This window comes from Hylaeus anthracinus, unplaced genomic scaffold (assembly GCF_026225885.1).
Source record: "Hylaeus anthracinus isolate JK02 unplaced genomic scaffold, UHH_iyHylAnth1.0_haploid 11997, whole genome shotgun sequence".
NCBI classification, from domain to species: Eukaryota; Metazoa; Arthropoda; class Insecta; order Hymenoptera; family Colletidae; genus Hylaeus; species Hylaeus anthracinus.
Window position 1 is genome coordinate 4,089,285 of NW_026534344.1, and position 25,435 is coordinate 4,114,719.

General features: G+C 48.4%; 1 protein-coding gene and 1 long non-coding RNA gene across 2 annotated transcripts in view; one reads left to right on the forward strand and one right to left on the reverse strand.

Moving 5' to 3' along the window:
* Nucleotides 1-25,435, forward strand: part of LOC128889317 (uncharacterized) — a 257,458-nt gene that overhangs the window by 228,059 nt on the left and 3,964 nt on the right. Inside the window, exons 8-12 of the mRNA XM_054146857.1 lie at nt 8,688-8,781; nt 13,374-13,571; nt 22,291-22,503; nt 22,685-24,319; nt 24,942-25,187. Coding sequence (XP_054002832.1) covers nt 8,688-8,781; nt 13,374-13,571; nt 22,291-22,503; nt 22,685-24,319; nt 24,942-25,187 — 2,386 coding nt within the window. The remainder of the gene's footprint in view (nt 1-8,687; nt 8,782-13,373; nt 13,572-22,290; nt 22,504-22,684; nt 24,320-24,941; nt 25,188-25,435) is intronic.
* LOC128889350 (uncharacterized) lies at nt 19,606-21,853 on the reverse strand. Its single transcript, XR_008460428.1, has 3 exons — nt 20,103-21,853; nt 19,875-20,030; nt 19,606-19,797 (listed from the first exon to the last, which is right to left on the reverse strand). It is a non-coding gene; the product is annotated as an uncharacterized LOC128889350 (long non-coding RNA).

The window sequence follows — 25,435 nt, forward strand, 5'->3', positions numbered from 1 at the left end:
CTCTCTCTCTCTCTCTCTCTCTCTCTCTCTCTCTCTCTCTCTCTCTCGCGACTCATCTCTCTATCCCACGTTGGATGCCAGTCCTCCCCGGAGACTAGCTCTTCATTCCTCTTGTTCCCCTACCCCTTTCCGTTCTCCAGCCCTTTGACGCACCCCACACCTCCATCCGACTCTGTGTTTAGAAGACCCATAGAAATCAATCGATTGATTCGATCAAATGTCCGCGTCGGTCGCGACGATTGTCATCAAAAGTCACAATGGCCGTTCTCCTTTTTCCATCCTCTTTTTTCCATGTGCGCGTCGAAACGGTGAGCTCTGTGGCGAATCGTTTCTGGACCGGTCCGAACGTCAGAATCGATGGAGGGACACGCGATCCGACAGAGAAAACTCCGGGAGAATGCGTCCCAACGTCCTTGGGGACGGCTCTCGGTCCTTTCCGACCAGCCCGTCAAACGCAGCACTGCGTGAATATTTTAAAGACTGTCGTCGGATCGATCCCGCCGGAAAGTGGTTCATCTTTAACCAGTATCCTCTACCCTCTTTCGTTCAATTTTTTCGGTCCGTCTGTCGCGGTTCCCCTGGACGTCGTAAACCGCAGAGTCGCGATATCCGACCCGATATCACTTTGCGTCCGAATGGACGAGGACAATTGTTTGCTCGAGCTGCTGCTTTTTCCCGGACACGCGGTAAAGTCCAGCGACCAAAGTACGACTGAACGTTCGTCTGGACAGCTCGCGCAACGCTGTTACCAATCACGCGATCCACCATTGATGTCGTGCCGCGATAGCTCGGTCTAGTGTAATTCAGCCTGACTGCAATTTCAATTCCACGATAATCTTCGGCCAGAGGATACCTTTGCTACCTGAATCCGCAAATATGCGAACCGCGAATCCAGCCGTGGCCGACGGATAGGGAAGCATCCCGATACGACGCGCAAACAAACCGCGTTACGTTGATATGGATCAGTTGAAAATTAACGTCGCTGATACGGCTTCGCGCGTTGGCCTAAAATTTCTTTAAGAAGCTTTGCAAAGAAGAATCCAAAGTATGTATTTAAATAATTCGGTGATTGCAAAACGAAAACATTTCGGAAACGGAACATTTTCGAGATCTTCTGCCATCGAGGTCCATTGTCCACTTAAAGCGAAAAGAAAGTAAACAAAAATAAAAAGGAACAGGGAGAAAAATTGGACGGGTGGAGTTCTCGAAGTGTTCCAAGGCATTCTGGGGAGACGGGAAGTGAATTACAATGCGAAGGAAGTTCGCCGCAGGCGAGGTGAAGCGAATAGATGTTACGTCGACTAAGCATCGGCCGAATCCTCGATAAATTCGTAATATCGCTACCTGTCAGGTCCATTCATTCTCGCGAAGTCGAGTTGCGTCCATTACGTAAGAAAAGACACGTACAACACGTTGGATCGCGTAGGTAGTTTCACGCTCGCTGGAAGGTTTATTTCCGCGAGAGACACCAGCGGAGAGGAGACAGAGAAAAGAGGAACGCTGTTCCGAGCAATGAAATGTCTTTAAAGTTCCAATTTCTTCGACACCTTTTTCCAACACCTGTTCGAAGCGTCGCTATATTTTCACGAGTATAGCAATTCGTCGAAGGCACACCGTGATCTCGCGGCTTAAATTTTATCAACCAAGGCATGCGTTATTAACAACAACGATAATTTGTTGTTGTACGAGCAATAAGACTCTTATTCGTTAGCTCTAGACTAGGAGAAGGTCTAGGAGAAGATCAGTCGGTCTCAGGACCTCCCATCGCGTCGAAGAAAAGGAAGAGAAGCGTGCTCGAGAACGCAGGGACATCGCGGGTCAGGGGTTTTGTGTGCAAATGAAACTTGGCCAAACTAATTGAACATCCATCTCAATTACGAGGCCCCGTACGTGAATACGCCCGTAGACGCGTTTCCCGCTCGAGATCTTACGCGTGTGTACACCGCATATATCGCCGATGGCCGTCGACAATTCTATCCCCGTGGACGATCCAGCAGGACAATGCGTCCTGGACAGAATAATTCACTGGAGCCATTATGGTCGATCCAGGACAAGGGCTTTATTATTGACTTACGACTAATAGTCACGCTGTGGATTACGCGCGTGTGTACGATGCGGCATGCGCTTGCGCTTGTATAATTCTCTCTCCCGCTCTCTCTCTCTCTCTCTCTCTCTCTCTCTCTCTCTCTCTCTCTCTCTCTCTCTCTCTTCAAGTCTCATTTACCGTCTCACTCGGTCACCCTCTCGATTCCTACCTCTCGCGCTCTCTGCGATCGCTAGTTCTGCTCTTTACCGGCATGCCTTCGATCTATTGCTCATTTCTCGGCGAATGCTGATCGAATGGACCGTGTTGCAACGCTTGGCAAATTCACGGAGACGTCATTTCGAAATTGTGCGCAATTTCCGTTCCAAAACAATCATTTTTCCGCTAAACGGTGCTTCCGTTTTAATTTGATCCCTAACAAATTAAAAAAACTGTAAGGAAATTTAACGACTAGTGATTGAGTATTTAATTCTTTGAAATTCAATTAATCTATACCAGACAGGAGAGTTCGTAGCATTCTTAATAGGGAAGAAAGAATCTATCTACTTAATGAACGCAGCCCATTCGATACGCTACATTGCGTGATATATTAATTTGCCAGCCGACTCGATTACGTCGATAATCGAAAAATTATTTCCTTCTTCGATATGGGATTAAAGCAGAGGGGGTGAGTTCGAAGGTAGAACGTTCGAGAGAAAAGGATCTTACTAAGTCTAAATTAAAATAGATACGATCGCGTTTATAACATAAGCAATCTCTTCGGTATTCCAGTACATGTCGAGGACGTTAGAAAAGTGCATTTGGCAGGTCCTCGACGCGATCGTTCAGATCCGTCTAACGAATAAGCAGAGTCCGATAGGGGTTGATAGCGGCGGTCTACGGCAGACGCACGGTAATCTGTAAACCAATCATACGGGCCCGTGGAACGGATCCACCCCAATTGGCCGCATCTATATTCCTTGTTCTGCCCCGACCGGATCCGATCGTTCGACCGGATCTTCTCGCGGTCCGCCCGAACGGCACATTTCCATATTACAGTAAGATTAATTCGGGCCATGACTCCGGGTTCGCGGAACGTCCATGAAGCTTGGCAGCTGTCTGTCGCGCGTTCGCCGTTTTCAGGAAGAGAATTGCTTTGAGAGGCTCGCATTACGATACTGCATTGAATAGCGTCCAGTCTTCTATGGCACGAGGACTATAACCCTCGATATTACACACGTTTCATCCGTCGTTCGTGAAACAGCTGTCGCATCAAAAATTTTCAAAACGTTCGAAAATACTCGAGCACGTGCATTCAACAGAATCCATAAATATTACTTGAAAAAATACCCGATTTAATACGAAACGATTCAGCCTGGATCGTTACGAAGTTGTTAGCAAACAAAATCTGGCATCGGGACAGGAAATCATTTCTACCGTTCGTCCACGGTCAATTTTTCCCAAGCCAAAGCTCTTTTTAATTATTTTTAACAATCGTTGTTTCCAGTATTTCGAAATTCAAACAAGGGAGAAAAAAAACGGATTGGCATAGAAGAGTAGACGGATAGGGGAGGGTGGAAGCAAAGCGGGGATAGGGTTACTAACGATTTCGATTCCGCATCGTTCAAACCGAGCGCGTTGAATTTCGCGAATGCTTTTTTGATCCGACGAGCTACCGCTATCTGCGAGAGTGGGATGGGGGACGCCGGTTGGTTTTGGTCGAGGGTGACGCGAGGGTGCTTCTCGCTCGCTCCCCAGGCGCCAATGACGCCAATCTCCCGTGTAAATCGCGACATATTTCACCAGCTGCCTGTTGGAGGGGGACACGCGGGGGTTGCTGGCCCACCTCCATACCTTTGCGCGACCTCTCCGCACCCTTTCCGCCCCGACGAGCCCTCGATCGGTCTTACCGCGTTACTTTGAAAACGCGTCGGTGCTGGATAAAAAGTTCTACCGGCCTGTTATCCCGAAAGTTATCGCGCGTCGCGGAGTTTCGCGTCGAAGTCGACGAGTTGAAAATTCCACGTTCGAGCCGAGCACGACGAACCCCGGCTGGGAGGAAACGCGCAACGATTTCCACCGTAATTTATCCCGACTTTCCCCGGGTTCGTTTTTAACACTAAAATTCCGTTCGAATACTCGGCGAAGGTATTCGCGCGTGAACGTCTCGCGACAAACTGTTCTGGTTAACCAGGCTTTCTCGACCCTGGCTTCCTCGCCGTATTTTCACCAACGTTCGAACCCCGTTCGAATGCAGTGGGAATTTATTTATAAGCGGTTAAGTTGCCGATCGGATCACGGTGCGGTGAACAAAAAACCGGACGTCACGCATACAGGAGCGCAATTTTCGGAATTATCGGCTCGTGAACGCCGACTAGCGAGCTTTGTCGCGCGTGCACGCGCGTGTTCCACGCATCGCCGCTCCGTGGATACTCGTGCACGCCGAAACAAGGGCGAAAAACACCCCCCTCGAGCCTGTTTGTTTTTGATACCGTTTCCATCGAACAATTTCGCGACGCCACCCACGGTTTCACGGATCGTTTCGAGCTCGATCGTCGCGTCTGCATGCAAATGGTACCGCGTTCCGTCGACGTTCTTTCTTTGAACGGAAACTCGCGTTCCCTTGGAATAGACGGCGCATAAAATTATCGTAACCATACTGCTCTTATGGCGCGTTGCAATTGGCCATCGTCCGTCGAGGGTGATGTTGGACTTATCGCGATGGTTATTAAAGAACCGCGACTGTTTTTCTCTGCATTAAGCAGTGCTCCCTGCGGTTCACACGTCGTTCGACCTTTGTTCTCGCGTGGTTTTATACCCGACCGAAGAACGTCAATTGAAAGCTGAAGCGTGTGCTTGATAAAGCTGACGACCAATTTCTTTTTTCTTTACTGGACGTTCATCTTCTTTCTTGTAGTAATAAGTTTTATAATGCGAAATCAGTCACCGCGTGCTCTTTAAGCAGAGGAAAGGCAAGCTTTCACAACTTAAATCAGTATATAATCCCCTGATCGATTTTCTCACGAACTGTTTGAAAACGTTCCGTAACTTTTTCTCTTTACATATACTTTCCTTCTTCGAAAGGTAATCGAAGTTTTCGTATAAATTGCATGAATCGATTAATCTAAACACATCTCTGTTCGATAGTATTTAAAATGTTGAAAATTTCATTCGCAAATTAACTATCGACGATAAGTAACGACGTTGCGAAACCGCCGGAGGTTCGAGGAAATGGAAGATGGTCGCGTTAACTGCAGCTGTGTCGTTCACTCCAAAACATCGAGGCGGGACGAGGCATCTGGAAACTTGAGAATTAAGAGATCCACGAAAGGCGGTCATTCGATTATTTCCAGCCATTAAAAGACTCCCTTTCGTCGCTGTGGCCCCATCCCAACCAGGGCGTTCCTTTTCCCTGGCTGCTTCTTTCCGAACTTTCTTACACGAGTTTTACATTTTGTCGCGCGAACGGAAACCCGAAGAGGGTCGAAGAGGCGCGGGCCAACCAGGAGAAAGAGAAACGCGTGTGCCTGCTTCCCAGCGAGCCTTAAGGGGTGAAGGCAGGGCCGCCACGTGCAAACGCGCTGGTCGTTCACTGCGCAAGGGTTGTCAATCAACGAAACACCATTCGAATCGATTATTTGAAATACGCGTACTTTGCTCGATCCAATCATCCCGAACACGTGTTAACAAATAGTAAGATACAAACCCCAAGATTTCCCTGTAATTCATGAAAGTTCTCGCAAGGGTGGGCGAATACCCGCGCGGCCCTGGACGAAGGAGGTTGTCTCGGGCCACGAGAATCGCTCTGAACTCCTCTCCGTTGCTTCAACCCCCTGACGTCATTGGTATTCCACGCAGCGGCGGCAATATTGCGTTACTAGAACGCGTCCTGAAAACGGAATCGGAGCAACGCGGGCCACGATGACACCGAGACGACGACGCCGCTTGGCGAGTCGCACCGCATGGGCACCCTTTTAATTTACACCCGTGGAAATTAATGTCCACCCCCCAGATTGTAATTGAGACGAAGCCTGTTCATGCTCGATTTTTTTCAATCGTCCCGCGACGGCTTCTTCCAGCTTCCTCGCACGTCGTTCGCGAACCAACTGTACGCACTCCTGCTATCAATTTTTCGTTCGTTTCCCCGAGCGCTGGCAGGTACGAGCGTCCAATTATTCTTTCCTCCGGCTTGAAAATTTCCTTGAAAATTTTTTTACGGCGTACTTGGGATCTTCGTGGAAGTCGTACGATCTCCAAGTCCCCGAGGAAAGTGTCCTCGTTTGAATGGCGCTTCGAGGCGACGGGTAGAAGGGAACGGACTGCATAAAGACGATCTCGAGATCGTAATTATTCGATGCTTCGACGGAAGTTCGGCAGTTGTGGAAATGGGAGTTGGAAGAGCCTCGCAGCTGTGCCGAGATTCTAGACGTCGCGGAATGCGTTTTATCTTCTCGCGACGAAGATCTGGCCGGTGAATCGGGAAATGAAATTTTTACCTGAGAATACAAAACGGAAGAGGAAAGCTAAATTTTCAGGGAGCCCTAAAACGTAAGAACTCTAGAGATGATAACGAAAAGAAGAAGCACCGAAAGTCATCAGAGCTGAAATTACAATTCACAGGTACGCGAAGCGTAAGAGAAAGTGCCGAAGCGGGGGCGTATAAAAATTCTTAATCTCCAACACGGCGAACAAGTCGTAAACTCGATCACGCGACGGCACGGCGAGTTGGTAATAAATTTTCCACGAAAAGGAATCGAGCTTGTCCCCGGACCAGGGTCGGAGACGTAATTTGAATTCGTTGTCGAGCCTACGATCCACGAAAGGGATGTTTTCCTCCGCTGCGAACTGCGCACCCTTCGTTCATCGCGGAATCAAGTGCTTGAGATTATGACGAAGGCTTCGGTCACGTATTTCATTAACAGTGATGCCGTCGGTTCCCGTGACCACGTAGAACGGGCTACCGAGATCCCTCGAGGGTGTAGGTAGCCGCGAAATATGTTTGCTTTGCGTTACATCCCTTGGGATGATCCCGTTATAATTATGAATCTTCTTGTTGTCCAGCGAAAGAGCGTCGATCTTTCTTCGTCCCTTTCAGCGCCGTTAATCTCATCGAGATTTAGGCTAGCCCGCACCCGGAAAATATGTTTTACCAGTAGGTTTACAAAGAAGATTCGATCGCACCACTCGAAAACGCAGCTTTCGATAGTCCTTGCGGATAAAGCGGACGATGTCGGCACGTTTCAGTTTTCCGCGGGAAATTCGTTGCTCGTGCAACTTGGGCCAGAAGTGTCTCATCGGGACCGTATCGACGAGATTCGTTCCCCGGTCTAGCGTGCTTTGAAACGAGTAACGACAGATTGAAATTACCATATTGGAAAGGGAACTGGACTCCTTATTTCCGTTTCCTTTAGGACGAGGAAAAAAGACCCCGAAGGGCTTCCTCTATCCAAATCGCTCGCTTCGCTTTCCCGTACGATTCTTCTCTCGCGCTGGCCTTGCGTTCTCGGGAAAATGTCTGTTTGTCCCTTTCCTCCGTTCTTTTCCTTCCTACACAACTGCGCTCTCTCGTTTTCTCCACCCTGCTTTCATCTCCCCTTTCCACCCCGGGACTGGGAGATTCATCCGATTCTCGTCCACAAAGATTTCAATCTTGTTTGGTCGAGGTATCGACACGTCCTCATCTTGCTCTCGATGTTCCCTGCAACCTGCTCCCCCTTTTCCATCGTCTGTCTCTCTCTGGCCGCCCCTTCCGGTCGCGAAACGTTTGCTAACCCTTGCAAGAGCGACAGAGGATGGTCGATGTCTATATCGATCGGTCAAAACGAATCGGTTGGAAGGCTCGAAGGAAATTCCCGGTCGCTTCCGCAGGAAATTCGCGAAACGCGGGAACCCTCTGCCGATTTGCTCCCTCTATCCTGGCTCGACGATACCCTCTTCCTCGACGACCGGCGATAATCGTCGCCCTTGCCCTCGAAAGTCACGATGCACGCTGGTAGGCAGACAGGAGCAAAATACGTTGGATAAATCTTTCGAATAACGAACAAAAGTGTGTTGATTCGTCATCGGTTACTCGATAAATATTTTTCTCGTATTTGGGGGAGGGCGAAGCAACCCCCGAAGATCTCGCGCTTCCTCCTCGGCCCCGGAAAAGACTTTTCCAGTCTATGAATATATTAAAAGCAAACAAAGCCGCTCCTCCTGTAATCCTCGCCTCCTTTTCTCTCCCCTCTTTTCCCGGCTCGTAGAACGTTACGTGCGCGTTTATTAAACCGGCCCGCAAACGCTTTCTTAAGCACTTTAAAGTTAAGGCTTCGTCGTTACCCTCGAAAGTCCTGACGTTCTCCTCCTTTCGTCGGATGAGGCCTTCTCTGCGCGCGACGATGAAGAGAAATTAAATTCGCGTCCATCGTGCTTTCGACGAACGAGTCTCGCGTTCCGTCGTTGAATAACTTGACGTCGGTTACTTGGGAAAACGCGATCGTTGCGGAATATTGTTTACTTTCGTTTCGGTGTGCGCTGCCTCGATCTCCTCGTTGTAATTAAATATTCAGCGTAGAGCTCGCGGCGATCCTCGATGGAAAATAGGAAGTGGCCGATGCAAAAATTCCTGTTTCTTTTATCGCCATGTACAAAATTCGATAATCACTTTTCGCATTCTTTTCAGACTGAAATATGTTCGAGCGCACTGACCGACGTCATTCATGCAGTCATCAACGGAACGGACGGTTGCTTGTTCTGCTTCGGACACGCGGGTTTGGGTAAGTTTTTGAAACTGCTAAGACCAAATACACGCGCGCGTATAGCAAAATTCGTTGCGTAAATACTCGTTTGCTCGCACGAAGAGCATCGACGTTCCAAGCAAAAAGCAGGTTAAACGCTTCTTCTGGATCTACGTGGTGCGTAGCGAGGGCTGACAACGTCTCCGTTCTTCTTTTCGCTGGCTTTGTTCGACAAAGTTCGACGTCCTCGTAGACAAAACGCCATTGTTTCCCTTCGAGGAACTCATCCGAGTCGAGCGTTGAAATAATTACATGAAATATGAATACCTCGAGGAATTCTCGTCGTTCTTATCGTCCTACTGCGCTCTTTTTCACGCGCTCGTCCAACGACGGGACGCAATTTGCACTTAGCGATGATGCAGGGATCGCGGGGACGCCACGACGCTTCGCGTAAATATTGCTGGGGCGCGAACGGGCGAATTTTTTCCAAGCACAGGAAAATAGTCGGGAAAACGCGGAAAATGTCTTGAGGTTCGCAGATCGACAGCATTTGACAGGTGAAACGCGTACGTGGTGTTGATTCTTTATTTAGACGATCTTTCTCCATCCTTAGACCGCTCGTTTGCCGTTTGCGTTTCATAGTACTCCGCGAAACCAGACGAGGAACACGGCCGGCGAGACGCGCGAGTTGTTTTACATTTTAAGTAGTGATATCGAGTTTGCATGCAAATGCATGATTATGCGAGGCAACCGAGGGGAAGGAAGGCTTTCTCGGCTGGCAATGCCGGGGGAGGAAGGAGGATGGATAGGAGGCCTGCGTTCTGCGGCCCGGGAAAATGGACGAAGAGAGAAAAGGGTCGAGAACGGAGGACGAAGAGGCGGAGTCGAAAGGAAACGAGATAATGTATGCTACTGGGACACGCTCCATCCCCTTCTCCACCTTTCGAATCTTAACGCACACCGGAGATTATCTTCACCTCGTCCCGTTTCATTTTCAATGGGAATAACTTCCGTGCTGACGGATTTACGGCGAACCCTGCGAACAGATTGATTAAACTTCGCTGTTCTGTTCGCTCGCGCACTGTATCGGCTGTGAACGACGCGAGAAATGAGACTATGAGAAAGGGTTCGAATTCCTGCCGTATCCCAAGCTCCTTACGCTTCGAGACGATCGTTAATCACGGTGGCGTCTAAGCACAATTAACCCTTAGATGTCTCTTAGGAACCTCGTCCTCGTCCTTCTTTCCTTTGCAACGCGTTAATTCGATTCTCGGTGATTTAAGAGTACATGGAAAGTGGTTGTGAAAATCAAACCAGCGATCGTACGAATTCGCGGCACGAAGTCGGGTGAAATTTAGCGCGAGGGAAAATCAATAAAAAGAGACGCAAGAAAGAGACACGGAAAGCACGGTAGCGGCGGGAGATAAGAGTCTACCAGGCGGAGATAAAGAAACGTGGGAGAAGAAAGACGTGGAAGGAAGCCGAACGAACTTTCATCCCCTCGCGCCACCGGCGGAGATACTTGAGGCAAGTCCGCTAGCAAACTGCTTTTGATCATCGCTACGACAACGCACTTCTCTCCCTTTCTCTTTTCCCTCTGTGTCACTCGCCCCCTTCTGTTCTCCTTTCTTTGTAACCTGACTCCCCTAACTCTTTACCTCGCCGTCTCCCTGCTGCTTTGACACGAAGAGGAGCGACGAACGCAGGACAAAAGCGGAGCAGGTCCGCGGGGCGCACCAGCCAGAAGGAAAGAAGACTTACGCACCGCGGAAACGATCGAACTTGAATGTCTTAAGACGTTGAAAAAGTATACATCGTAACTAGACCGCGAATTCGATCCATTTCAGATACATGCTGATATAGAAAACGCAATCAGGGAGAAGAGGGAAGCACGTGTCATATTTTCAAATGAATTTCATCGTTAACCCAATTTATTTAAACAACTTTCACGAAGGGATTTTCCAAAGAATCAACGGCCGACACGAGCCAGAGAAAAACGACAGAAACAGTCGCGGCACCTTTTGACAGGGATGGGATTTGTCGTACGGAAAATTATAACGGGCCACGGAGCGAGAGAGAGGCGAAGGAAGCGCTCTCTGCATGCCCCAGCCAGACAATGCGGCCTTTTGTACTTTGTAACGCGGTGCTAATTACTCTGCATCAGTCGCGGCCCTTAAGGTACGCGCTGTCGAACCCTTTCACCGCGAGAAACCACTGAGAAAGCAGATTAACCAACAAAACCTGGAGAGAAAGCGCACGCGAGCTTGTTCCCGGACTCGTAGCGGAACTTTGACATGCAAATATTCGTGATAATTACACCGACGACGATGATTCGCGCTACTTTTTTTTTAAACGTGGATGTCGCTTGATCTCGAACCCGCGGCTGAGAATTTATTTCTCGCGACGTTTCTCCTGTGAATCTCTGAAGTGTGAATTCGGGGAGCGAAACGCGATGCGATTCAGCCGGATAATAATGATTCGAGCTTGCATTCATTTGTTAGTGATTGTTTTCCTTGCGTCGAAATAATTAATTAACCTTCTCGTTTCCACTACCGAAAGAAAAAGATTTTCTTTAGTCGAAAAAGATAGAGCAAGCGGTCGAACTGTCTCTGCGAGCAACATTCAGTTTCAGCGTCCATTTGAACGTTCTTCACGGCTGCTCGATCGCCTGGAATCGACGAGATATAAACGACCGAGGAAACACTTACGGATTCCGATTCGCGTTGCGTTGTCGCGTTCGACGAGATGGGCCACGGTTCCGCGCCTCGCGGAAAGGGGTGAACTCGAAGAGAATTCCAATCGGCGGATGCATCGGCTTTAAAGCACTCCTGCGCGTGTTTTCCGCGACTCGGTTCCCTGAGAATGTTTCTCGCCTCCTTTCGCTTCTTTTTCTGGAAGGAAAAAAAAAAACAGGTAAAGTTCTCGCTAAATCTTTCGCGGCGTTTTCATGCATAAATCGACGACTCGTTGCCGCGATTAAGCGCAATGGTGTACATTTACGTACAAGGTGCGAAAGAAATCTTTGTCGCGGCTCTCAGAGGTGAATTTGTGCACCCGCACCGGTGGAGATTTGTTAAACGAACGTGTCTCGATATTCATTTGCGCCTCTAAAGCCTGAATCAATTTAAATACATATATGGCCATGGAATGCTCGTATAGTAAACATCATTCGTGTTTCCACAACGCGAGCATACCTACGTATATTTAAATCGTACGTATTCGAACGAGCGCCCCTCTGCGCTGCGCGAGATTCGCACTCAAGATGATTTTAAGCTTCCGCGGTGGTCTCGGAATACGTAACGAGTCTCTTGAACAAATTTACGGAAACGTGACGAAACCAACCCAGTAATAAGAAACTTTTTCAATTTAATAAGAAACTGTCGAGATCAGTTGATTCGCCCAGCGTTACAGAATTCAACCGGGAGGTTAACTTCTACTCGGAATGGCCGAGATACCAGTCTTTTTCCCGGTTTCTAATTAAATAACAACATAATTCACCGTCTTACGTTCAAACAATTAAATAACGTTTAAGATTCAGCGACGGCTGCCGCTGGTTTCCCATTACTTGGTCGGTCCACGGTTCCACCCTCGGATTCTTACGCCTTTTCCTTTCAGTTTTCTTCCCTCTAACCTCTCCCGTCACTTTCTCCCTTTTCTTCGAAGAACAGACGTCATTCTATTATTTTACGATTTTAATAAGACTCGTTCGTTTCCCTGTCGATAATATTCCAGTCTACTTTTCCACTAAACAGCCAAGTTTCGCACCCGAGAACGAAGTTGCGGGCCAGTTGAAACAAAAAAAATGGCCCTTTCGGTACGTTATTCTTTCCTTCGGGCAATCAATGGCAGCTGTTAATGCGCGAACGTCAACCACGCGTCAATCCCGATTACATTCATTTCATCCGTCATTGGTTGCACCCGTGAACTTGTAATGTAACCGAATTAATCAGTTTCAATCTTGCCCTGGCTATAAATTAGATCCCCTGGTGACGGGGCTTCGTTACGCGTTGTAACTATGGTCGGGGGACGTTTATCGTGGCGGGGGATGTGCGTCGTTCCCCCGTGGTCCGCGTTAAACAGTAAACAAATTAATTGTCGTGCTTGGCCGCAAATCGGACATCGCGATTGTTGCGTTCGACGGCGATCTGCAGATTTACCGTGGACACGAGGTGGACGAGAGGGAGGGGGTGGGGATTTTCAAAGGCAGCCGTGCGAATCGATTCACCGCGACACGTGGCCGGGAAAAGCGAGGGAAATCAATCGTAAACCCGACTGTTTGTTCCGACGTGACGATATAATCGAGGCAAACGCTTTCACCAAACCATCCCCCCCATTCGCCGTGTGTATAAACGTTCCAGCGAAAGAATGCAATTAATCGACAGAACTGTGACCGTTCGTTCCAACCGCTTGGCAAACAATACGCGATACCGTTGTAACGGAGATTACCCATTTATTGGTAACCCAGTCCTGAATCCTGCGAGCTTTTCCCATCTCCTCTTTTACTTTACTAGCTGTCATTGACAGAGCAACGCGGAAAAGAATCAATTAAAAAATTCTGTGGATGGAAAAGCGTGTCTAAAAATTTCACTTCTATTTCTGCGTGAATTATTAACGGATTTTTTAAATTTCAGGCAAGTCGCACACGATGCTGGGCACGCCGGAGGCAGGGCATACGCTAGGTGCGATTCCGTGCGCGATCGCCTGGCTCTTCCGCGGAATCTCGGAGCAACGACAGAGGACAGGCGCCAGATTTAGCGTCAGGGTCAGTTGCGTGGAATTAACCGCCGGCCAACAGCAACTCAGGGACCTCCTTGCGGCGCACGCGAACGGTGAGTAAACGTGGCTGCCTCTAGCGCAATTACTACAACGAGGTCGCGAAAACAAAGAACGAAGAACCATCGGCAGAGAAGGAAATTCGGTTCTTCCGCGATAGTTGTCGCCTCGAGAATGAAACGTGCTGTTTCAGGAAGTCCTCGCTTCAGCATTTCTGGTCAGCGACGCGAGTTCGCTGCAAACGGAATCGCGGGCAATATTCGAGCTCGATCGCGATAGCATTGTGTTTCCGCGCGTCGAAGAAACTTGAGTCGTAAGAAACACTTGTCCCGAGCATCATCCCCCGGTTTTAAGAGTTCCGACTGGTTCGGAAGCTCCGCGCCCTTCCAAGACGATCTTGAAATCAGCTGCAACCCCCGAAGAGCGGAGCGTCTTAGATATATTTGCGAAGGGGTCGAAAGTTTTCCGGGCAATTCTCCTTTACGCGATAGGGTTGAAGGTACGCCGCAATTAATTCGATGCCGCGAACAATGCGGGCCAGCACAATCGTTTCGGTTTAATTGACGCCAAGTGCAGGGAACAACGCAGGGAATTATGTTGTCCCGGACATAAAGCGTCGATATACCGAATCCGGAATCTCGGTCTAATTTTCGAGGCGTCGTTCCTCTACGTTCGAGCGTTTTGGATATCTTTATGTTTCGAAGTAAAATGTCTGAAATCGCATGTTCCATCTGGTTTTACCCGCGAACTCGTTGCCCTCGAGTACCAGACGAGCTTCGAAGTCTGAGGATCGGCAGGAATGGCTCGTAATAACGCAAGGAGACGCATCGGTCGACAGCCTGGAAAAATGAAATTGTTCTTCTCATTTTTTGTTCTTTTTATTTTATATTATTTTATTTTGGACTCGCGTCCGCGAAGGATTCCGCGAGTAATATGCAGGGAGCGGTACAAGGATCGTCCTCGGTCGTCATTTGGGGTTGGTCTTCACGGACCACCTCGTCCACTCAGTGATCCGTAAAATCGAGGGGTAAGATTATTTCTTTTCTTTTTGTTTGTCTTCGAGAGCTCGTCTCCCTCGGCTAGTTTCCGTCTTTGCTCCCGTTGTTTCCAGCCTGTCGAAAAATTGCGACCAACTCGCCGGACTAATAAGAAACCGAAGGGTGGAACCTCTGCTATGATGCACTTGTAAGAACACTCGACGAGCAAGGGTCGCCAGACCACGAGAAACGATCCCATCGATTGATTAATTTGTTATCGAAGTAAACTTGCGAATGCATCTTACGTATGGCAGCATTCGTCGCTTCTCCGCAAAATCACCCTACGCGATCTTGCATCGAACGTTAAAAAAGAAAATGAATTTCCGTATCACCACGGCGAATGAATATTTTATGGTGTTATTCCAGGAACTCCGCTAACCGAGGCTATCGTAGGAATGTATCTGCCACAGCCACGCGGTTTATGGTTTTTTTAATGTCGATCGAACGTTATTTGGTGCTTAGGTCGTTTGAAATTATCAAGCAATAGGTAGGAGCAGTCGTTAAGCTCGAACTTTACAATTAAAAAGTTACGGTGCGGTGGGCGTGTATGCATTAGTAAACAATTCACCGGCGTACAATGTAACCGTTGTTATCGCGATCGTACCGTGGGAACGATAAATGCGAAAGGGTCATAATCTCAAAGGGTTTAGAATCCGTTGTAAATTTCGCGGCTGACATTAACGCAGAAGTCGCGTGCCGTGCTGGAACGTAGCGTATTAAACTTCCGGCGTCGAACGAAACGGGACTCTTTCCGTGAGAGACTAGCCCATAAACTGGTGCCAATTTTTTGCGTACTTTGCATACTTTTTACGATGCTTTTCATTTGTATCCTGTGGTGCTTAGAATGTCACCTTGAAAGAACCTAGAAAGAAACCTCGTCGCGACTGCTTTTTATCGTTACAGGGCGCACCATGTTGGAAGTTCCAAGAAATTCGATAATTTTCGAGATAGGAAAGAAAGACAGTTTCTATTTTTAGCTGAGAGAATGAATCAAAATTTAATTATCGTCTCTTGGGAACTTTTCCGCCTTCTCGAAGAAGTCTTACGTCGAGAGATCTATATAAATTTTTAAAGAACCGTGAAAATTTTACATTCCGAATCTGGTTTAACCTCTTAGTTCGGATGTAATAAGATATTAGAGCGCCGAACCCCTGCGAGCACTTCCCTATTTCTCTCGACAACCACCGAATCTACGAGCTCGACTCTGAAGTTTAACCCCCTCCGAAAATAAGACGAAAGACGCGGTGTAAATTTGTTGGCGCAGTTTCCTAGTTTCTCTCATTCGATCGAAAACGTTCGCTTCTCCCTTGGGCGAAGTTTCGCGGTGATTTCAGTTTTGAAATGCGTCCGTCGCGAATCCTGAAGGCAGTCTTAACCGGGACTCTTTCCGCCTTCCCGAAACGTTAACTAATTTCGAAGCGACGCAATTCATTTTCCAGCTTATTAAATAATTAACTCGTATCCCGAGGTCTGTTTTGCCAGTGTAAGCTCTCGCCTCCCTCGCTCTCGTTTCCGACTTTCCATGTCTCCTAGCGCTGGGAACCGAAAGCCCCGTGGATGAATTTCAGCCTTTCTGCCCGGGAAACTCGATAATCCCTTCCCCCGTAATTATTTAAAGTTTTCGACGGCTCCAGTCCCGCCGCTCTAGACCGAGCGGAAACGAAATACCGTCTTTGCGGTAATTCACTTTCCATTCCTTCCAACAACGGCCTACTTTGTCCGCCCTTTACTTCCACAACGCTTCGTGCATTTATTTGGATTTGACTGCGATTACTTTGCCAAGAGACTTGCCTCGATTTTCGGGCGTAAATTTAGTCGCTAAAATTTACTCCTTCTTCCGAAATAATTTCTTTTTTCTTTTTTACCATAAACGGAATCAAAGAAATCGTTCGTAATATCATTCTTCTAGAGTCTCGTCTTGTATATTTTACGATTTCATTAGAAGTTTTTCGTTCGAGAATGACACCCCCGCCTCGCTATCCTCTTCAATTTTTTGGAACGCGTATACCGATCGCGGGACGTAAATCCATTTTTATGGCAGACGAAAGTTAAATTTAACGTCGATCGAAGTAAAATATACTACGGGACTAAGTCGAAGCGACTCGATATTTTCACGAGCGTGTTTTCGAGAAGCATCGAAGGAACGCTCGCGCTCGCGAGGACATTCGAAGAGGATCGCGCGTATCAATTTTAAGCGATCGCGTGCACTCGCATGATCTCTCGGGAAAGAAAAGTATTTTACAGAATGTTTTTCTATGCAAGTTTTCATCTCATCGACGGCTCGTCGCGCCGATGCTATCGTTTCATATTCGATCGAGGCATAAGAGAAGAGAATAATCTTGAATATTATAGAAAAAAACTATGCATAGCCAAGAAGCGATTCTTCTTCGGTAAAATTTTGGCCGAAAACTCGAACCGTTTGGCACATGAAGCGAATAAGAAAGGAGAGATATAAGGACGAGGATGGGGAATAATGGAAGAACGCACAAAACGTCGTAGCTGTGTCGTCACACGGGCTTTTAACGTGCGCATAAAACGCGGTCGGGAATGTTTTTCGTTTTGTTTCGCGGAATGGCTAAAAGGGTTCGAGTCGATGGAAAATCGAAGAGAGGTATTCCGTGGCAGCGCAAGAATTTTCATTCCGCTTCATTTCGCCGCCGCTATCCGCCGCGCGACTGCAAGAAAATTTCCCTTTTTCCGTCGACGATCGTTGGAACGATTATTGCCAATGATATATCGACTCTTTCGCGAACAAGGAGGAGATAGGAGTCGTTTCGCGCACTGAGAAGTTTCATTTGCAAATGCACGAGACATTTCGGGCGAAGTTTATAGTCCAGGGACGATGGTGGAATGGAACCTTCGATCGCACAAATTATTTGTTAATATCCATTTGTTTGCCGACTCGACCGAAACACTCGATCGAATAACCTCAAAGCCGCATGTTTGCGTTTCGATGCACGTGCAGAAAGTATATAGGATCGATAGAGAAGGGTTGGGGTTGCAGCCAATGGTGCATCTGCGGCCAAAACATCTCTGCCTCTACTTCCACCCGAATGCGGTATTTTATTCCATTACCGAATGCATTATTTATTCGGTTTCGCGCAACAGTTACCGCTTTATCTGATTCTACGGTTTTCGAAGAACATGTTTTACCATCTATAATATTTCTTTCTTGAGTTCTACCCGATTTCTACCTTAAATTTATTTGCACGCTGTTCGTGCCGTTTTACGAGTCTTTCGATGGAGAACGCAACGTACAAGGGAAGCATTTGAATATTAAAGTTGCGGACCGTGTCGCTACATTACAACGTAGAAATGAAGAAAAAGAGATGGTAGTGCGAAAGGTACATGGGAAGCTCCAATTATTATTGCGGCTTCTACTTATAATAAACGAGTTATTCCTCGCTCCGTGGAATTCATATTCCGTACATTTCCCTCATTTCGCGTCCTTAGCATCCAACTGCATTCTCGAAGCAGATTCGTCGGTCCATCGACCCGTTAATATGCCTGTTCATTTCCTCGGAGTTTCTTTCTTTTTCCACGCGCGACTCCCTCCGACTTTCCTCGTCCCTCTTGGCGACCAGAAACGTTTACCAGGGACGGTAACTTTTACGAGGGGATACGCTCCCAGGATCTACCGTGCGGTAGGCAATTAAAGAAAACCGTCGTCTTACGTACCGGCTGGCTTCCGAAGCAAATGGTAGCGAGCAATGGTCCGTGCTCGGTCTCTCCACGGTGAAAGAGGAATCGGAGGTCATTTTGTTAACGACAGCTTTCCTCACTTCGTCACTTGGAAATTTAATGACGCGAGGCATTTCCGTGCGTTTCGGCTGGAAAGTAGATTGTTGGTTTACGGTGGCAATAATTTTAAATATGTCGTGAAAGCGAAGTACCGTCTGCGTACGAACCTGGAAATTGAAACTAGACTACGAAACCACTTTAATTTCGAAACGGTTTCTTCGTGCGTTAATGTTCACCAATTATTCGAAACGAACGCCTTTCGTCTACGTTGGAGATCAACAGTAGTCTTAATTTGAAAATCGCGAAATAGAGTTCGTGCCTCGAGCCGAAACACAGAGAAGACGAAGAAACGTGGAAACATCGCGAACCCGAACGAACCGCTAGGAATAAACGGCGGAAGCACCGGGAGATTCTTATGAAAGAATAACACGCCAAGTTAATTCTAATGGCCGTTGCGTGGATTAACAAGATGGCGCGGAGCGTTGCGCTAGAGATTATCCTCGCTCCTCTTTTTGCAAGATTTCGCACGGGTATGCCTCCGTTTGCGGAAACTTGCAGCGAACGGCGAATCGCGAAGACCGAGCAAGAACGTCTTCCCGCGTGTGTTTAAGAAATTCGGCTCGCGTATTCGCCTTAATTAAAGCGTGCTCCTTGCCTGACGCTGAAACTAGAGGCTTTCGGGAAAGCAGCCATAATAATCGCATAAAAATGGCCATCGAAGGGGACGCTGGAACAAGCAATAAGTCGTGATATTAAATTAAAGACAGTTCGAATTAAAAGTACCTAGGAATTTATACCCTCGAGGCGTATAAATAAATTTAACAGCTAAATGAGCATTCCCTATGCGTATTACGGACTGAAATGATTTATAGAAAACTTTTTCGTTCCCTCTGTCCTCGTGGTAACGGGGAAAAAACACGAAACGTGGCCGCGCGCTTCTCTCTACGGATTCTCGAGTTATAGCACAGACGCAACCGACTTTTACGACGGACGACAGATATTCTAGTCGCTTATTACGAGCTTTTCCGGGATCTCGACGACCCACGACCTTCTCTGCGGTCTTCGTTGGGTCGCCTTAGTACCTGTAGCGACCCTCCACCCTCTCGCGAGACGACGACCTAGTGGTCCTCACTGGGTACACTTATTTCGGAGAACATTCAGGATGTCTGCCACCACAGTACCGACTGTTTCTATCTTAAAAGGTCGAGCTATCCCCGTGACGAAAATTGTCGAAATTCATTGAGTAAAAATATCTTGGGAAACGTTTATTTTACACAGAAAGACCAAAGCAGCGGTTGTCGTCACGCGCGGATGAAAGTGGCAATGGCCGGTCGATCGTCGTCGTGTGAATTATAGGGAAAAGCTGTTTCTCGCTGAGAAGCCATTATCGATTCCCTCGGAATCAAATTACTCCTTCCGGTGTGTCCGATCCACCGCTGATACGACGACCAATGATTATCGCGATCCAGCTTGTCGCGAGCGATAAAAAACAACGACGGAGAAGCTGGAAAATTGAAGCTCGAGTTTGACCTTTTTGTGCAGGAAGGAGATGAAGATAATTGAGCGAAGGCGATACTTAACTCGACGTTGATTCGCGGATTTTTTTTCAGAAAGTATCTCTTCTTGGAAGTTTCCCAGATCGGTCGTTCACTTTCGACTACTTCGCCGTTCGTGTAATTTTATTAGATTATCGCGACAGATACTTAACGATCTCATCCATCGTAGATCTTTCGCGAACTAAAAATAGCAGAATGTCCCAGGAAATACTGTCCATTCCGCAACTTTTATTTATTAGAAGTCGAACCATACCTCGGATATGTATGGCGTCGATATATCTTTCGCATTCCCGTGTCCCTGGGTGTATCCACATCGAGTATCCGCCGTTTGGATATTTTTAGTCCCCGTAACGGTCCTCTGTTGGTACTAAAATTCCATGTCTATCCTAAAGGACGCGGAGCGTTACGGTTTCGGATAGTCTACGAGACATTTGGGAAAGCCGGTAGGCCGGGCGCATTCTCGGTCATTCGAAAAAACGGAAACAGATTTTTTTTAGTACCCTCCGACGGGCTCACCCTCGTGGGACGAGATTGGCCGCCCGCGTAGTATTCGAAACGCGTCGAAAAACGATTTATCCGGCCCAGTGACGTTTCGACCCCTGCGCGAGATGCCACCGCGGGAGCACGCCAACCGTACGGAGACCAGATCGTTCCTCGAGCAGCGTCCATTACGCGTCCATATATCGACGAATTCTTCTCGCGAAGGATCGTTTTTTTTATTTCAACGTGGACGTCCCGTCGCCTTCATCGCCGTTGCGAGGCTATGCCACGCGGCGCAGATGCCGACAATATTACTCTCACTCTGGTCCCTTTTATGGATATTGCCACGCCTCGTGTCGCATTTATACACCCGCGCCCAACGTGTGCGTGAACATTATTTTGCGTTCGTTAGATTCTCCTGTCTCGGTTCGTCTTCCAAGTTCCCTTCGACCGAAGACGCGTCTCGAATTATTTCTGGGGCCGAACGGCAGAACGGCGGAACTTACTCCGTGTAAATCCGGTGTTCCACGGAACGTTAGAAACTGTCATAAAATCGTAATAGATAGCGTACGTTGCAGCTCCTCGAGCAACTACTAACTGGAATCAAGTATCGGCGATGTCCTCGGTACTCCGTCCTTTACGACGTCGGTAGCGACGCTATACGAAAGCAAAGCCCGCGTCTCGCGGGGCAGTAAAACGCTAATTGGCAATTTACGAAGGGTATTATCTAAACGTCGCATCGCCTTAAACTACGCTCCACGATCGTATCCGTTGGTGACGATAGACGCAGAGGAGGGATTGCAAATTTATCGACCGTTTCAATTACCGCTAATTCGGTAGAATTTTCAATCGCTGCCGGTTATATCTTCGTAATTTAGTCATGGCAAGAGCCATCTCGGATTCGATGCTTGCAGTTCCTGTATACATAATACTGCATTTATATAAAGAAAATTATTTTAAGAAAGCACAGAAATTCTCGAGCGATTTGTCGAGGATATTTTCGCCAACGTCCTCAGATATTCGGTACCTGCGACAGAATTTTTCCAACCTCAGCTGGTTTATCGAAGAACAAGGAATCTCGGGGCTCTCCGGCTGAGAACGGCCAGCATTTTTATGTTTCTCGCGTCTCCCATCGATAGACATGTAATAACGATCGTTGTCTTCGAATATTCTTTCCTCGTCGTCGTTTCGCCTCGAAAGCTTTTTCCATGGTGTGGACAATATGTCACCAACGGGAGGCTGTACATAAAATACGCGGACGCTGGTTTACGAGCCGATCAGATGGTGCGAGTATTATTACGGTTCGAAAGCCGTTCGCGCGTGTGCGAGGGCGAACAATAAAATTCTGTTCCCCGGAAGGTTCGCAGGTTTCTTAATCTTTCCGTAATCCTCGAACGACTTCCTTCTTTCTCACATTCTGGCGTTTGATCTTCTTCGTTTTTGTGCGAGATATGCTTGACCTTCCAAAGAGTGCATCGTAACGAGAACAAGCCCGATTATCCGCGCGCACGTATAATCCAAGACCAGACGAGGCTGTGACAGTGCTGTTACGTTGATCACAGTTTGCAACTGCGTTCCTCATTACGTTAATTATTCGCATACAAGCATACACGCACCAGTCAGCGATAGTCCGCGATATCTCCCATTGTGTATCTTTCGATGTTTTACCGACGTCGTAATTCATCTTGAGAGCGCACCGCTGATGTTCCGCAACTGGGCGTGGCCCATTTACGATCCTGATGACCGACCACCTGCGCGATCGTGTCCTTCCCTCGCTGGATATTATTTTTCCACGAAATGATCGGATCGAATGACGAGTTGGAAAATGAACGTGATTTACGCGTTTTATGTTGGACTCAGATTCGTGATTAGGGCATTTGCTTGGTATAGCTAGTCACGTCCAACCTTAATGCGGCAGTTATCGGCGTTAACGTGACTTGGTGTGACTCCTTGTTCGCCAGATTCCGAGCAGTCGCCAGCCGTGTACTTGAGGGACGATCCATTGTTCGGCAGTCTGCAACTGCAGCAACACAGCGAGCTTCGTGCACCAACCGCGGAGCGTGCTGCCTTCTATTTGGATGCTGCGGTAGCCGGCAGACAAAGAGAGGACGGCGACGCTCACATGCTTTACACTCTTCACGTCTATCAATACAGCGTCGCCGGCAAGGGAGCAGGTAAGCTTGCAACTTCTTTCTTATAATCCTTGCTCGTTAAGGTCAACGAAGAAAATGTCCTTTTCAACGAGATTCTTTAGTCAGCGAAACTTCGTTCCCGGAGCCAAAAGTGGATAGGCCGAGCTAATTAATTCCCGGAGCAGACGGCGAATACATTTCTCGAATATTCTTAATTCCGCAGTTGCTGGCGGCAGGAGCAGACTTCACTTAATGGACCTCGGCAATTCGGATCGCGGCAAGTCGTCGGGCGGCATCCCCTTATCAGGCCTAGGTAATATCTTGCTCGCCATCTTCAACGGCCAGAAGCATCTGCCGTACAAGGAGCACAAGCTAACCCAATTACTGAAGGAGTGTCTCGGCTCGTTGACGTGTCACGCCGCGATGATCGCCCACGTGTCCCCGAACGCTCAGCATTACACGGAGACGTTAACGACCGTGCAACTGGCCTCCAGGATCCATCGGATGAGGCGAAGGAAGATCAAATTCGTTGGCGGTGGGACACAGGGAACCGGAAGCGGCGGGAGTTCGGGGGAGGAAGCGGCGAGGCAGAACAGCGAGTGCGACCCCAGCTCTAGCGATCTGTCCGCGGATACTGTGATCTACGTTGGCCCAAGTACCGACGATGCTACCGACGGCGAGCATCCACCCGTTTATATACCGAGCCTAAACTCTGGCGACAATCGTTGCGCCATGGGGAAGGCTTTGCGGGGTTCGGCGGCAGAGAAACCAAGCAAGGTCCCAGAAGAGCGTAGTCCGGCGCACAAGTCGACGAAAGCGGTGAAAGCGTTGACGCAGACTGCTTCGAAGCAGACCTCCCCGGCGCACACGGCGACTCCAAAGGCCAGTCCAGCTAGGAAATCTACTTCGACAAAAGTATCGAAGGCGAACGATTCCCCTGGCAGCAAGATGATACCTGTCGCGGCGTCTACCGGCGGTTCGGACGAGCAATGGATAGACGGTCCTAGGATCTCCAAGTCGAAGGTTGCGGAGGCCAGGCACATGCTGAAGGATTCGCATCACAAAAGGGAGACCTGGATAGACGGCCCCATGCAGCTCACTGGCCCGCCCACCTTGCAGATGCACGCTCAGCAACAACATTCCTCCGGATACGGGTTCATGGACAGCCACAAGAAAAGCATGATCAGGAAGTGGGTGGAGAATCAGTCGTCTCAGATACAAAGGAACAAGCACGCTGTTTCCAGGATCGAGTCCTCGAAGATGACCGGCCAATCGTCTCAGTTCAAGGAGCTGACGACGTTCAAGACCTGCGGGGGCATGGACGACGACGACACGTCGTTATCCACGGCCGAAAGCGATAGTTTGAAGGCGAACGAGATCGAGGACATCACCGAGAAGCTAGGCGTCAAGTTGAATCTGCTGAACGTCAAATCCAACACGGATTCCGGCTTGGACTTGACGGCCAGCCCGGTTATGGACGACAGCGTGGACAAAGGGAAGTTAGACTTGCAGGAGGACGAGGACGACGACGAGGAAATCGTCGTTCCGCCTCCGTTACCCCTTATCGAACCACTGAGCAATGGCGTCAGCAGGGAAGTGTCCATGGAGAGTTTGAATCTTTCGCACAAGGACATCGTGCTACCGTCTAGGCACTCTTTGTCATCCGAGGACGAGATCCTAGAGATCGTCGAGGTCGAGGACTTGGAACCCGTCCCGATGCAGGACTCCTGTCTTCAAGTCACGGAGGAAGACATCGCGTTGTGCATGGGAGAGAATCCGTTACCCGAGAGCGATCAGGAGGAACATCCCTTGAGAATTCTTAGTCAGGAGAACCTCACCGTTGTCTCGACATTTACCGGTAAGTAAACCGACGTGTTTGGTAAAATTTTGCGTTGATGATACGCGTCGGTTGATTTTGGTTGAAGCAATCAATCAGCGTTTTCGGCGGCTCGCTCGAATCCGAACTCTATCGTTCCTCGATAACGCTGACTGAAGAACTCGACTTCAAACGTAGATTGTAGCAAAGCATTGGAAACAGGAAATATTCAGGGTTCTCTTGGACAGTTTTTCGTGACGTTTATAGCGCATCCTGTTCCGTGACGCGGACCAACCTGTCATTCCCCTTTCCTCTTCGTTCCAAGTGCACTCGAGTGACTGCCTTCGGAGATTGTTCCCCCGGAAAGCCGGTTCTTAGATTCTTCGGGCTCGGTAATAGCGCGCCCGATGGAAAACAATCGTGTCGTAAGGGAGAGAGAGACAGACAGGGATTGCGACCAGGCGAGGGAAAGAGACAAAGAGTGGAAGTGGTTCGATATAATTACTCGTCGATACTTTCCGTCTTGGAGCTATGATAGACGGAGACAGCTTCTCGGTTAAACGTCCTCCCTCTCCTTTCCTTCTTGTTTGTCCACTTCTTTCGTCCTTGACGAAGAAACATCCGGAGACATGGGCAAAAGGTAAAAAAATTTGTCCATTTCCAGACTCGATGTCGGTGATGTCGGACACGGAACGCTACAGACCTCAGTATCCGCCTCCGGGTTGCGCGGGGGTGCTGCCGAGGCCGTACTTCGACCACGAGGACTTCCTGGAACAAGAAACCAGGCACAAGTTCGACCAGTTGGCGCGCCTCCACGAATTGTACCAGAGCAAACTCGCGCTCGCCAATGTCTCCAACTCCGTGACCTACCAGAGGGAGAACTCGAACGTGAACGTTAGAGATGTTCCATGTAAGTTTCCACTTTGGCTTAGTTGGCTAGAGGAACTCGTAGAAACGGAAGTGCGATACGGTATTCCTTGAGGCACGAGCAATGGTTCCTTTTCTTTTATCAAACCGTTTTCACCGACTACGCTCGAGTTGATCGTGTCCTGTAGGCTACATTTTTGCTATTATCCCTTTCTTGTTGTGGTTTAGAATCCGTAATCGAAACTTAGCCGTAACAAATTGCCATCGTTAGCCAACCACCGTTGGTTTACA